Source organism: Alosa alosa, chromosome 20 (assembly GCF_017589495.1).
Source record: "Alosa alosa isolate M-15738 ecotype Scorff River chromosome 20, AALO_Geno_1.1, whole genome shotgun sequence".
Classification (NCBI taxonomy): Eukaryota; Metazoa; Chordata; class Actinopteri; order Clupeiformes; family Clupeidae; genus Alosa; species Alosa alosa.
The window spans coordinates 13,080,989-13,096,349 of NC_063208.1; the positions used below are offsets into that span (position 1 = coordinate 13,080,989).

The 15,361-nt window shown below is 43.5% G+C and overlaps 1 protein-coding gene across 4 annotated transcripts in view; it reads right to left on the reverse strand.

The window, feature by feature from the left end:
• The window catches only part of ctdp1 (CTD (carboxy-terminal domain, RNA polymerase II, polypeptide A) phosphatase, subunit 1), a 52,697-nt gene extending 38,683 nt beyond the window's left edge, over positions 1 to 14,014 (reverse strand). For 2 of the 4 annotated variants that reach the window (XM_048229629.1, XM_048229632.1), the window contains exons 1-8: positions 13,481 to 14,014; positions 12,240 to 12,323; positions 11,620 to 11,713; positions 10,378 to 10,506; positions 9,065 to 9,215; positions 7,341 to 7,431; positions 4,859 to 5,019; positions 1,606 to 2,973 (exon numbers count right to left, since the gene is read on the reverse strand). In XM_048229629.1, the coding sequence (XP_048085586.1) occupies positions 1,606 to 2,973; positions 4,859 to 5,019; positions 7,341 to 7,431; positions 9,065 to 9,215; positions 10,378 to 10,506; positions 11,620 to 11,713; positions 12,240 to 12,323; positions 13,481 to 13,788 (2,386 nt within the window). In that variant the 5' untranslated portion in view covers positions 13,789 to 14,014. The remainder of the gene's footprint in view (positions 1 to 1,605; positions 2,974 to 4,858; positions 5,020 to 7,340; positions 7,432 to 9,064; positions 9,216 to 10,377; positions 10,507 to 11,619; positions 11,714 to 12,239; positions 12,324 to 13,480) is intronic. The other 2 variants (XM_048229631.1, XM_048229630.1) reach the window with 2 other exon arrangements.
• Between the last annotated feature and the right edge of the window lie 1,347 nt (positions 14,015 to 15,361).

The following is a 15,361-nucleotide window of genomic DNA, read 5'->3' on the forward strand; positions in this document are numbered from 1 at the left end:
CATACTTCTAGATGCTAACTAGACACAACAACAGCGTTAGGACTATGTCTTAGTTTATAAATTAGATGGATTGAGTACACTAGCATTATTTACTAATTTTTGGGAGGGTGGGAGTGGTTTAAACTTGCAACGACCAGGGTTTCCAAGTTTCAGGTGAGAACTGTGAAATTAAGTTGGGGAAAAATAGAACATAGAGGCTTCTCAGTATATGTTTTGACAGTAGAAGTTGTTATCTCCAATTATTTTTTAATGAAAATGTGTGAAAACCTCTACCTGCGTCTTCACTAATACATGCCTGCTTTGGTCTTCAAGTAAGCAATCAGTGCCTACCCATTCTAGAGTGACCCTTCTTATGACCTACTAGCTTGTTAGTAGAGAACAGTGCGTCAAGTGGGACGCTCCCAGACATCATACAGAGTAAATAATCACCCTTGTGTCTCACCTGGGAGAAGACTCACACCGAAACACACCGAAACATAAACACAGAAATTCTGCTCTGATGGGGTGACTGAGTGTACTCATTAAAGGGAAATGGGAGGTGGGGGTGGGGGGAGGCACTGAGACGCTGCTGAAAACCCCTCTGATGTACCAACATACATCACAGAATCCAGAGGAAAACCACTGATTTGAGCACATAACGTTCACATCACATCTACACAACATTCACATCAAATTCAGAAGTGATTGCTGATGAGGGCGCATATGACTATGTGTGTGTGTGTGTGTATCTGTGTGTGTGTGTCTGTACTTTAACACCACATGAAGGCTGTTGGTTCAACAGATTTTGGCTTCAACATTTTCAAAGCAGAGGAAAAACTCCTGGCTCGTTCTCATTTGCATACACCATGTCTATCACTGGTTTATGCAGCGAGTCCACAGTGAACCTGCAGCTTCAATGCGATAACACATGTTTAATTAAAGCTACTGGCTCAGCAAATTGGAATCTCTAATTTCTATTCATACATCACTCATGGTTTATTACATGTTTATCATTTCTGGTGATGAACGGCTATGACTAAATTAAATGAGATAAGTAAAAACGATAAGGTATTCCAATGTTGTGACTATCTCCTATTCAGGATTATATCTGTGGATTGACAGTTCATATCAGTCTTTTCTTCCCTGTATAGCGCAACATTTCCCCACCACTCCAGATGGTGGGCTGCTACTAGATTAAAGTTATTTCAATGAAGGGCAATAGGCCTTCTGTTCAGTCTGAGCTGACGTTGCCAGTAGGTAACAGGTGGTAGGTTTGTGCTTTATATGGCTGGTAATGTGAAATGTGTGTGTGTGTGTGTTGTATTTGATACTTTCTATACAATGATATTCATTTTGTATCTGCTTACTTTGGTAGTTGGTCTTGTATGTACATCACTAACCACATTGTTTTGATACTTTTGAAAGATATCAAACATTTGGAGCGTTTACTGAAACCTCAAAACTCATCCCTCCAGTTTGTTGCATGTTTTGCAGCAGATATAAAAATGTGCATGTGTGATTCCTTGAGTATCAGCACACATATTGACTACACACCTGCGTGCGTGTGCGCTGACTGCACACCTGCGTGCGTGTGTGTGTGTGTGTGTGCATGCGTGTCGGACTCACCTGCTCGGGCAGCGATGAGGTGCGTGGTGCACTCAGGGTCCTTGGCGTTGAGCACCAGGCTCTTGGCCACGTGCGCCCCCAGCGCCTTGGCGTGGTAGAACTCCCGCGTGCGCTCCATGGGGTAGTTGGTGGGACAGATGCCGCTGAAGACCAACGTGGTGCCCACCAGCACGCGCCCCTTCAGTTCGGGCACGATCCTGCGCATGTCGGGCGGCTCGCTGGCGGCCTCAGGGGTGGCGGACGAGTTGCCGCTCCCACCTTGGTGCAGGTAGGCATCGTAGCGGGCGTAGTACTCGCGGTGGACCCTTGTCAGCACTTCCTCCAGGTAGATGAGATGGTCGTCGTGGTCGCGGTCTTCCTCCTCCTCATCTTCTTCTTCGTCCTCCTCATCTTCCTCGTCTTCTTCATCTGCCATGTCCTCGTCGTCGTCAACGGGGTCGTCTGGGCCACGTTCCGCTGACCTTTCCCCTCCTGCTGTTGCTTCGCTGGGCTTCGGCTCTTTATCGGCGATCTCCATACTGTCCCCGTTCCCAAGCTCTTTCTGCGTGTTGTGATCCCTGCTTTCTTCTATCGCCTTCTCTACTGTTGCAGGATCGCCCTCTTCCCTGCTGACCGAAGCGTCGCCTTCCTCGTTCTTAGACGTGGGCTGGGCTGGGGGCGGGCTGCTCCTGTCCTTAGCCTCCGATTGGCTGTCGTCGCTGTCACTGGACAAGTTGAAGTCCAGGTCGTTCAGGCCCGCGTGGCTCTGCGCGTTCTCTGAACTCGCGTTTGTCGGCTCTGGCTCTTTCGGTTCAGACGACGGTTCCTCTGAACTTGCGTTCCTTGGCTCCGGCTCTTTCGGTTCAGACGACGGTTCCTCTGAACTTGCGTTCCTTGGCTCTGGCTCTTTCGGTTCAGACGACGGTTCCTCTGAACTTGCGTTCCTTGGCTCCGGCTCTTTCGGTTCAGACGACGGTTCCTCTGAACTTGCGTTCCTTGGCTCCGGCTCTTTCGGTTCAGACGACGGTTCCTCTGAACTTGCGTTCCTTGGCTCCGGCTCTTTCGGTTCAGATGACGGTTCCTCTTCCGGCCGCTGGGCCTCCTGAGCACTGCTACTACTGCTGCTGGTGTTCTTTTCCGTTTCCTCTGCGTTCGTCGAAGTCCCTTCGCTGCTGACCCGTGATGTGGCCTCGCCCTCTGCCTGTCCCGCCCCTTCCTTGTCGGGCTGAGTCCTGTCATTGGCTGTCGCTCCCTGAGTGGCGGAAGCCGGGGCCGGTGGTTGTGCGTGCCGGTCGCGTACTCGTTTCCTGAGGCCGTTGCTCTGCTCCTCTGACGCCGTGAACGGGTCTGAGGGTTCTGTGCTATCTGCTGCCTTGCAGGCCTGAGCACCTGATGGATACAATCAATGTTAGATTACAACACACTCTCATACACAAGTAGATGTATGTGTACGTATGTGTGTGTGTGTGTCAGAAAGAGAATCTAGAAAAGAATGAATGTAAGAAAAAAGAAAGAAAGAGATAGAGAGAGATTGACACTGAGAGTCCATGTGTGTCAGTTGACATGAGAGAAAGACAGAATGTGCTGGTAAGGATGGGTGACTGAGAATCTGGTGTGTGTCTGGGTAAACGGCTGTGAAATCAATTTAATTAGATCACTCAGAATTGAAGAGACTGAATGGGGGGATAAAGATGTGAGACAGAAGAGAGAGGGAGCAATAGAGAGAGGAACAGAAGAATGGAGAAGGAAAAGAAGGGAATTAATGGATAGACTAATGTGCTAATAACCTAATGTGCTTTAATGTCTAATGTCTGTGTCTGTCTGTCTGTGTGTGTGTGAGTGACTGACTGTGTGAGTGAGTGAGTAAACGTGTTGTATGTTTCACACTAAAAAAAAAATCGACTGCAGTCTACACTTCATCTGGTATTCTTCTCCTGAAGACCTTCAGCTGTGTCTGTCAGAGCGGAGAGTTTGAGCTCGGAGATCCTGTTCTAACTGAATAATGTATTAACTACCTGGTCATTAAAGTGCTTGCACAAGAGGTCGGGGACCCCTCTGCCTCTCTCTCATTTCAAATCAATTCTGAATCTTCCTCCCCCCACCTTAACCCTAGTTTCTTCTGCGATTTGAATGCACTCACTGGTGGTGAGCTTCATAGACTCACTGAGGCCTCCTGGTGACCAAATGTGAGATGGATGCAATGCTAATCCCAATGGCTGAGGAAATAAATAAAATAAAAATGTGCAACTCTCAGACATGCAACCAGTGAAGAAAAGCTTTCTTTATTGTAAGGGCCTCCATTTTTTCACTTTAATTTCCCGACTAAGAACCACATTGTATAGGCTAAACCCAGGTATTGAACACAGGGCCGCAGAAAGTTCACAAAATCAATGTATAAAATGCTGTTATTTGTCAGGAAATTACAGTAAATTGCCTGGACTTCAACATCCTTCAATTAGTTTAATCACAGCCTCAAGTGCTTCTCAACGTCTTCAAGGTGTGTGGGAGCCACACACACACACACACACACACACGGAGGCTCAGCTGGAGCTGGTTCTCTCACACTTACCTTCTCCACTTGCACCTCAGCTGCCCTCTAAGATGCTCTCTTACACAGCAAGTGATGCTCTCCAAGTGCCCAAGGGTCTTAATGTGTGCCACTGTTTGGACTGTGCACACAGGTAGTTCTGCATGTCATGTGCTGGCAGATACACGTCTTCTCTTTTGACTTCATCCCTTGGCTTTTTTTATTCATTTATTTATTTTTTTATTATTATGATCTTTACCTTTTAAACTTTTCTTTCACTATTGCCCTTTATGTTTTTATTTGTTATTACTGTTTGTTTATGTAAAGAACAGTGAATGACCTCTGTGTATGAAATGCGCTATATAAATAAACTTGACTTGACTACACTGGCATCCTCTGGTTCCGTATCGCATGGGTAGTATTAATTTCTACACTGAGATCTCCTATTGCACGTTACCTTTAGTATTAACCCTGTTTGTAAGTCGCTTTGGAAAAAAGCATCTGCTGAATGAATCAATGGAAATGTGTGCAGAAATGGGCCAGTGTGTAGTGTAGTGGTTATGGAGCTGGGCTAGCGTGCAGTAGCCTGAAAGTCAGTTAAATTCCTGGCTTCCACTGTTGTGCCCTTGAGCAAGGCACTTAACCCCAAGTTGCTCCGGGGGCAATGTAATAACCCCTTGTAATATAGTTGACATATGTAAGTCACTTTGGTCAAAAAGTGTCTGTATAATGTAATGAATCTCCTACCTTTCCGGGCTGCCTCCCGAGACCCTGGTGGTGCATTGATGTCGCCCGTCCCCTGGAAGTAGACGTACTTCTTTACAGTCACCAGGTTAGGAGCATATTTCCACACGTCCTCCCGGTCGTCGATAATGCACACCATGGAGTCGCCCGAGGGGAACAGGTTCCTGCATGAGGGGGAGAACCATCAGGTAAACATCATCCATTTTCTGTACGGAGTTCACGGAACTGGTACTGAAGTCACAAAAAGTCACAAAAATCACTGAGCCTCATGGAACTCACAGTCTGGTACTGAAGTCACCATTGCCATGGACAAGCTCCAAAGTAATACAATGTGTGCTTGCCTGCACTTAAAAGAATGACCTGGATCATTGCTTTAACATATATTGAATTCTTATCCAGAGCCATTATCTCCATAGTTGCAGGATAAATGTCACGCGACTAAATACTCAGGTCAGTCTGTGAGCCTTCTACGCATAAAATCATCGGAGGTCAAAATGGCCTTTCGTACCCCGACCTACAAAAGGGCCGACAGGATGACTCCTGCCCTCCCTGCAGGCAAATTACAAGAGCCCTGACTGATCTGGGCTTTGTCAAGACTTTAAATGGCAAAGGGGAACATCAATACGGTTATAATAATAAGGCTCTGCTGCCACTGGACTTTTCATCAATACCTACTCCAGCCCCATAAAAGACCTCAAGGCTCATGACAAAATAACTGCTCGCAACATACATCTGAATGAATGAGTAAATGGATTAAAAATGTCCTTTGAAACTTTTGAAACAGTTTCAAACTGCAAATGAAATACAACCTAGCATAAATATATGGCCAGACTTGCCTCTGTAATATGTGGAAAAATGTGCTGTCGATGCACTCTAATAACTAATAAGCACACCTTCTTATTATTACATAAATGAGAATAAATTAAGGACAACAACTCCAGCAAGTCACATTAATTCACTAAGATCAATCTGAATGCACTTATAAGCTTAGAGCCTGCTCCTGCACAGGGAGGCCCCCGAAGGCCCATGGCCCGAGGCATGGTCGTCGATTGGCCCTGAGCCTGTATAAGCAAGGGAGACGATGTTGTACAGGAGAGCGCGCACTCAGCTTCTCTCCCCTAATGGCAGCAGCAGCAGCACGCTCCGCTAGCCAGCAGCGCTACCTTCATTAGCATGCAAATAAGTAGGGGTGTCCCGATTCTCCAAATCCTCGATTCGGTGCAATTTTAAAGTCGAATCGATTCGATCTTTTTTTCAACATTACTATTAATGCATTCCTTATATGTTATTTACTCTTTTTGGCCTTTTCTGTTTCGGGGGGCTTTTATTTTGAAACCGCTTTTTATTTTGAAACCGTTCCAACCGCGAGGTTGTAATGTAAACAGAACCAACATTAGGCTAAAATAGAGACGTGAACATAGTGAAATGAAACAACACAGAATTTGACCGTTTCAGCACACTTCGAAGAGACCCAAGGTTAGTGTTCATGGATACTTATCAATGTGCATTTTAAGTAACTTTGGACTGTAACTAGATCATCTTTTCACTTGCTAAGTTGAGTAGGGTAAGTTAGTTTTAATTGACGTGAATGAACGAGTACTTCCACACCGGTGATTTCAACGTAGCAAGAGGGGCTTTGATTTCGGTAGGTTGATGTGTATATTTTAACTGGCTGCAGCCTAAAATTAGAGGAGTGTTGATGCTGCAGTTCAGCACGTGCGTTTGTGTGTCTTGGCATACATGCTGGATGTGACATTGGGGGTGTGGCTGCATCGTCGATTCTACTTTTAAATTCGAAGTTCGAGATTGAGATCGATCGAAGATTCGAACGATTTCGATATAAAATCGAAATCGTGACACCCTTACAAATAAGGCGCGGAGGTGAGCGAACACTGATCTCCACTGAGAAGAAAGGCCACGACCGGAGGCTTTCCACTCTGCCTTCTTTCAAGAGCATCCCTCCTAATCCCAGTGCTTTTGGCAAAAGCTCTATGAGTGGAGATGAATAATCAAGTAGTAGTATGTCAATAAAAACAAAGACACCAACTCATGTGTGGTAAATTAGAGGAACTGTGAGCTTGGGCTGAAGGTGGCTTATCATTTTACACAATTCAGCTCGAACATGCAGAGGCACATGCAGATGAGAAGGTAAGCACTGGGAGGTCAATCTAGAGGGGCAGACGTGGAACAACTGCTAAACTATTTTTTCACCATTCTGAAAAATAAATAGCTTTGACAGACTGACTGACTGGAGTACGATTCTGTCTGTCTGTGTGTGTATGTGTGTGTGTGTATGTGTGTGTGTATATGTGTGTGTGTGGTGAATGTGGGCTGTCAGAGAATAATGATGGCCATAATGATGCCCAAACAGCACAACTTTTTCCTTCTTTTTCTTTTTCAAAAGTTGCTTGTGGGTTCTATGAAATGCTTCTATTTCCCTCACTCCAATTTGCTTTGGGTTTGTATGCATGTGAAAGGTGCCAACCTTAAGTTTCCCGTCTTGGAGAATGGGTCAATGCACTCATCCCTGGACAAGATGCGGTGAGAGAAGAGTTTCTTTTCCGGATCCAAAAACCCTTGAGATGAGAGGACGGACAAGAACAGACACATCATTTTAAATATGAACAAACCAAAGTAGACCAAAGCACCCATACCATTCACGGGTCCAAGTGCCCATGTGGACCCAGGTTCGAATACGACCTGCGGTCATTTCCCGATCCCACCCCATCTCTCTCGCTTCCACTCATTTCCTGTCAATCTACACTATCCTATCGGGAAAAAAAGCCTCCAAAACATATATACGTTAAGGACTCCAGTTAGCAGCAGACAAACGGCCACCCACACAACCAGTTCTGTTATTGCGTGTGTGCAGGACTGTGTTTCAGGGGCCCAAGCGGTGTTGTGCATTCTGAGACACGGCAGGGCGAGCGAGCGTGTGTTTCTCACTGCACTAGACAATGAAGCACAAAGCACACACCACTTTGCACACACAAACAACCTCCACTAGTCCCTCCGCAAGCTACATCTCAATAGGGAGTAAGCTCCTGTGTATTCATCCACAAAGCTTTGTGAAGCCTCTCTCTCTGTCCTTCTTCCTGCTGTACTTTCTCCTGCTTTCATCAAGCTTTCTATGCCCCACAGAAGCCACATATTCCTTGTTTTTGTTAGATATCATGTTTTCACTTTCATGTCTTGCTTTTATTACTGAAAATGATTTTGCAATTGTGTGTGTGTGTGTGTGTGTGTTTGTGTGTGTGTGTTTTCTCCTATGTGGTAGGTGGATTTCTATGGAGCTTTCAGGGAGATTCTCATTAAAAACATCAAGGGCAGCAAACAGGGTCTTGCATCTTCTCCTTCCCTTTCGGTGTCGGCCGCTGTGGCAGGTAGCTCACACATTTAGCACCCAGACAAAATAAGATGCTTTGAAGCGATACTTAAAATTCAAAAACATACGTCTGCAGGCAAACACACAAATCATTTTGTGCACAAACACTCAGAAAGCTCTTCTTTCCCCATACACACCTCATGTCTGAATTGAGAAGCTAAATTCATGCATTCACAACTGCAGACCTAAAATTTGTCTGTGTTTCAAGTTTAGATGCTAATATCCATGAGAGAACACCTATAGACATAAACATCTTTGTAGGTGTTTGAGTATCGTGACCACACACACTTGATTACACCTACTTGAGGTTCCTAATCACAAACGGAGTCTGCGTCACACACTCATTTGACTGAGTCACAAACTCATTTGACATCATCCTAACATTGTAGTCATTGATGTTGTGGCCAATGGCCAATCACACACAGGGGACATTCTCTCTCAAACAAAAATATCCCATTTCACATTTCCGCTCCTGGAAAAATCAAACTCCAGAGCAAACTGTGCCCCAGGAGAACAGACAGATAGTGCCCCCTAGTGGTCACACCACATCATTCATCTATTGGGTGACCGCTTCACTAGGAATCTTCTGATACAAACCACACAAAAGGTAGAATTGGCGTTTTCCCTCAAACAAAATATACATTGACAGGAAATGTGTGTGAATGTGTGCCCCAGGACAATCAGCAGTCTCAGGACAAGCAGGCCCAAAGTGCATCAACCTTTGAGGGAGCTGAATTATATGGGACTACATCTACTGTTTGTTTACAATTTTACGTGTAGTTTAAATGTTTATGCACTGACCCAATGGGCGTCAGTGAGCGTACCTGCAATGGTATGGGCATATAGCCTGCTGCCAAAGGTAAACACATGAAGTTCGTAGAGCTTGGCAATCTTCTCCAGGAAGTCCTTGCAGTGCGGCCGCAAGCGGGTATGGAGCATGGGCTCACCGCGACCCAGCTGAAAGTGGAAGATTCCCTGCAGGAGAGAGATGTCAATGTAAATCTTAATGAATGATTTACAGAGCAGAGTAGGACTGTGACAACTGACCAAGTTAACCAACTAAAATAGTCTACAAAAAATAATTTCCAAATAGTTGATTTAATAGTAATAGTTGATTCTTTACAAGTATTTCATTGCATGCATTAACTAACTCATTAGATAGGAATAACGTTATTTCAAGATCTATGGAATTGTCATTTTGCTGTAATGAGACAAAATCTGTCTAAAATTGACAGGGGTAACCTCAAAGGAAATTGGAGAAAAGAGAGAGAACGACAAAAGAGGCTACGGCTAAGTAACTTAAAGATTGTATCAGCGATTGGGGGGTAACATCACTTCTGTTGATGTTCGAACAAAACAAGAGAGCTAGCTCCCCCTCCCTCCCGTGCAATTGAAACTCTCCTAAACACGCATCTCGTCGGTTATTGGTTGGAAAACTTTATTTTGCCTTTGAGTGGTTGCCAACACTTTGGTAGCAATTGGTAGCAATTGTTTTTGTGTACAGATCTCGGAGCCTAGGCTGCCTAAAGAGACGCGGTATTTTGACGGCCTGCTTATTGGGTAGGCAGCTAGCGGATCGTTAGGAAAGATTAGATGAATGTGATAATTTATGTTTGGGCCTCTTTTGGGCCTGAAATCGGTGATACAACCTTTAAGCTCGACATGCTTTCCACTGTGATGTATAGATTGGATGGCTTATTATAAGCCATCCAATCTATACATCCACAGCGGAAAGCATGTCGAGCTGTGCACTGATGTGCCTTCTATTTCATGCCTACACAAGTGAAGCTGTTGACTCCTAGCTATTGGCCTCTAGGCCATGCCACAAATAAAGCAACAACAAAACCTAAAATCTAAATTTAAATCTAAAATTATCTATCTATCTATCTATCTATATCCATCTATCTATCTATTCCAAATGTAGGAAATGACATCACACTGAATCTTGAAAAGTATGAATAGGAACGACAAATTAAAAATATAAGCAGGGCTGTTCATATGTGTATGGTTTCATGCAGCAACTCATGCATGGTTTATTTGAAGCTTATGGTCTTTTGTTTACCTTCCACTGCCACCTGTATTTCATGGGCAATGCTGGTTTGAAGAAGCAATCGTGTATGTGCGTGTGTGTGTGTACCTTATTGGACAGGCGTCGGCAGTGCTGTTCGGTGGTGTGGATGAGCGTCTGGTCCAGGTCCACCATCAACACCAGCTTCCTGTTCCGATGCAGCCGCTGCTGGTCCTCCCGGCCCAAGAGCTCTGCTTGCTGCTCACAGACAGACACACACACACACACACAGGGGAGCATGGTCACTCTCTCATGGTCCCACAAACACAGTAAGGCATCAGCATAATTAGACCAGAGTAGTATAGTTTCACATACAGTGAAACATGGGGAACAATGGTCGCTCACACAGAATGAGAGAGAATTGAAGTAGGCTTATCAAACAAGACAGTTCATGGTTCCCAACTATTTTCACTGACATTTCAAAACTTCACCAGCACTTTTTAAGTACCCTTAATAGAATGCCTTTCACAACTTAAAAGTACACATAATTGCACACTTTACCCAATAGGTTGATACTAATTATTTGAAGAAAACATTTTCCAATCCTTTTTTTTAACAGAGTGGTCAGGCTATGTCAAATCAAGTGGACACATATCACACTACAGAAATGCACATCATGAAACACTATAGAAGAGTACAAAAAACAATTTTGTTACACCTAAATCAAATTCTGTGGCTTTTCACGACTCCAATGGTAAATGGTATTTCAAAAATCCATGACTTCCAGGATTTCCATGAAAGCAGTCTCATTTACACATATGCAGAGACCCATTTCTCTGCAAGCAAAAACTCCCCCCAAAAAGCAAACTCACTCACACAGCCAGCATCCAAGGAAAGCAGACCATCAAACCAATAATGCTAGATTTTCACCAAATGTAAAAAAAAGTCAGACACCTCCTCTCATAAGTTTGACACTGTCATATACCTCTAACAAACCCTTGATGTATTCAAAAATGTCTTCTCGGTACTATTCCATTCATTACCACTCCTGATCAAAGAAAACAATCTTCAGTGCCAAACAAATGACTATATGCATTAGACTGATCAGCTGAACTGATATTGTTGTGATTCTCATCTTTTCCACACCAAAATCTGCTCTGCATGCCATTCACATGCTTTAGGCTACACAGAATGCTCTTGGCCAACATTTGAGTAATACAAAAACAACTCTAAAAGGTCTTCCATAATGTATCCCACCATATCAGACAAGCAACACACAACACAGCTATATTAACATGGAATAGCTTCACATGTGATCAACGTGACCTGGGACTGCTCTGCACTGTCTTCAGAGAGAAGAGTCACACTGACCTCTGAGCTGACCATCAACTCCGGAACGCTGTGCACCATGGAGACGTTTGCTGTAGAGATGGGCGCTTGCTGCCTCCCATTCTTGTTCTGCAGCCTAGAAGAGGAGAAGTGTGCAGAGAAAAGAAAAGTGGTGAAGAGACTGAATGATTATGATGCAATCGAGAAATAAAGACCACTGGATAAACTTCTCACAAATATGGCAGCTATGTGAGAGCATAATATAAGCAGTGTAAGCCAATGTATTAAGGTAACTCCTTTAGCACCACAGTCTTTCCATGAAAAATATTTTTTCGGTGCATGGATGGGATCTGTAGTCTCGACAAAAGAAGATCCTCACTCCAAAACATAACTGGATGATCTTTTTTATTATTATTTTCAACCCATTCTGAATCTACAGTACCAGTAGCTAATAGCTATAATGGCTTCCACTCAAGTCAAGTGTTTATTTTTGCCATTTGCCAAGTACAAGCATACAGGGCATTGGAATACCCCTCTTTTGGGAAGGCTTTCCACAAGATGTTGGGGTGTGTTTGTGGGATGTGTTTCCCATTCATCTAGAACAACATTTGTGAGAGCAGGCACTTATGTTAGAGAAACTTTCTGTGAAAGCAAATACTTACTGTGCAAGATCTTTTCCACATTCGGCACAAAGGCCCTTCATCACAATTGGATGACTGCATTCCTCTATTCGTGCAATGACCCCACTGAGTGTGTATAAAAGAGAGAGAGAGAGAGAAAAACAGGGAGAGGTCAAAAGGCATAAAGATTTCAAAAATCACATCACCTGACATAATCTGTCAATGACATGAACACAGAAGTTAACAAGTTTTTAATGTCATCAAGGCTCTATTCTAAGTTCTGAGGGTGGCACATGTCAAAAGTGTCAAAACAAAGAATGTTCTGCCCCCTGGTGTTGATGCAAAGACCGACCAGAAAGTGCTTTTAATTTTTTAAAACAACCTGGACCCAAACAAATCTTCGATAAAAAAGTTTCAAGTTAAGAATTTCAAGTTCTGAAATGTAACTTATAATGCACACATATATGAATACCTTCAGTCATTTTCCATGTTTGTGTGTCAACCAACGGTGATTCCACTTCAAACTACTCACCATTGTGTAACAAGACTATCAAGTTGTGGTAAATGCAGAAACTGTTGTACTGTGGTCGCCGTCAGAAACTACATCATGGTTCACAGCTGAATGTCAACACTTTCTAGTCCTGTAACAATGTTTCCCTGATAAACTCTCCTGACACGGTATATTTATATTTTACTTCATACTAGATTGTCACTTCTGATGTCTAATTCTGATGTCACTTATAATGTCTAATTCCACGTGTGGTTAACTACAAACCAGCGAAATAACACCAAAATTATAAAAAGGAGGGGACTCACGCGCGTCAAATCAACGCACGTTCTGCAAGTTAAGTTAGTGTTGGCCACAAGGCAATCCTTTCATTAGATTCAAAAACTTAGCTTGCAAGCTAGAAATGCATTAATACCTTTCATCGCCGACAGATACACCACATAGAACAACACATATACTGGCAACATCACTTGAATCGCTTTTGACACTATATTTGACACTATATTGACATGGTGAAGTCGCTAAGGTTCTGGCGGAGCTAAGCTAACCTACAAGCTAGCTAGGTATCGTTATGCTAACTAGCTAGCTGGCTGGGCATGCTAGCATGCAAGGAAGCCTGGAGCCAAAGTATGACAAGAGATCAAGTCCCCACACACTAAATTAGCCAACCCCAACTTATTCCCTGCATCTGATTTTGGCATTATGACAGCACAAATACTTAATAGGGAAGTTATCGTTTGCTGTCTGGTAAGTATTGCCCTAGCAAGCTACTTACCCAGGAGATATGACCTGTCCAAGTTGACAGCACAGCTCCTTTACTACTCCTGCACGATCCGATTTCACCTTCTTTTCAGGCAGCCTGTTCGTCTGTTCCCGTGTCTCTGATTCAGACTCTTCCACCGGTCGAATAGGGGCGCACAGTGCAAGCACAGAATCTACATTGACAAAGGATCCGGGTTTAACTTTCCATTCTAGTAACCGTAAAGGACAGGCTCCTGTTGGGCAGCGGATCTCCGTCACTCGCATCGTGGGGCCCTCTGAAGCTGCTGCACCACCGCCGCCTGAGTCTGCAGGGTCCTCCATCTGCTTTGCAGGCTAAATCCCTTTAAACTTCAGTCAGCGGGGAATTCGAAACCAAGTTGTAAATCTACGCATAAAGAGTAAAATAGAAAATAATCCAAATATGCCACCTCAGTATACTGAGAAAACAGCAGTCCTAGAGAGTGTACGAGTACAGCATTAGCACTCTTCGGAATATAGGATGATGAGGGGTTCAGTTCGTTCGCTCTTCCCGCCCGTAAACAGGAAACACAAGTGTGCGTCGATAGCAAGCTCCTACAGCTTCCGGGAGACTTTGCAGCAGTTAAAGGTCCTGTTAAAATATATCTTTTATCAAGCCAGTCGTATGTATTTCTTGTTCAGTGAATAACGTGATTTGTATGGCTCAATCAAGACAATATTTAGTCTAATCTCAATAGGTGACAAATGGGAAACATCGAATAGTTGCCTGGAAATAGGCTGATGCGGAATTTCAATCTTGCTGTAAGATGACAAATTTGGACTACATTTCACACAGATGATTCATGGTTTGGTGGTCATTTCCTATAAACGGTTTACCAGGATAGATTCCATTCATTTGTGATTCGATAGCCTACCAACAATGAAATGTTTTCATGGTCCCAAATTATGGTAATTGCAACTGTAAATTAGGCCTCCAAGACCACAAGGCTACTTTTATCCCTTGAGCCTTGACCACTCATTGATAGGCTATTTTTACAACATGCATTATAAGATCACATGAGTCTGTCCTAGAACAATCCCAATTTAAAAAAGTTAGGACACTGTGTAAAATGCTCATAAAAGACTGTGATAATCTGCACATCTCGTAAACCCATATTTAGCTGCAAAAGGGACATAGACAACATCCCAAATGTTAAAAGTGACAAATATGACTGAGGCATTCATCATTGTGAGAACCTGGGTGGACAAATAATGCAACAACATAACGAAAAATACTCCTCTACAAAATCATAAAGAATAGAGGGATCATTGATAGTCATCATTGATAGTACCTACATCAACATTTTCAGAGAATCCAGAGAAATCTTGGCAAACAAGGGACAGGGCTGAAAACAATAGGTCTATTGGATGGCCGTGGTCTTTAAGGGCCTCAGATGGCAATGCATTAACTGTTTATTATGATATGTTGTATGGTATGGACATTTAGATTTATTAATTTAGCAGACACTGTTATCTACTTACATACAGTATGTCAACTCTATTACAAGGGATTACATTTTCCCCGAAGCAACTTGAGGTTAAGTGCCTTGCTCAAGGGCACAATAGTGGAAGCCGGGAATTGAACTCAAGTTTTCAGGCTACTGCATACTAGCCTGACGTAACCATACTCAATTCTACTCAGAATATAAGTCTGATACTGCTCCATTGGGACGTAATTATGGGGTGTGTTTCAACCGATACGGGGGGAGGGTGCCTCTGCACTCAATTGGATAGACCTAACTAATCAGAGCAACAAAATAACTTACCATGAGATGTAGGAAGAACACACGAACCATCCTTCTCCACAAATGCCTTAACATTGTTTTCTGGTCTTTTGTAAAAATTATTGTGGCGTCAATATCTCCTACAACACTCA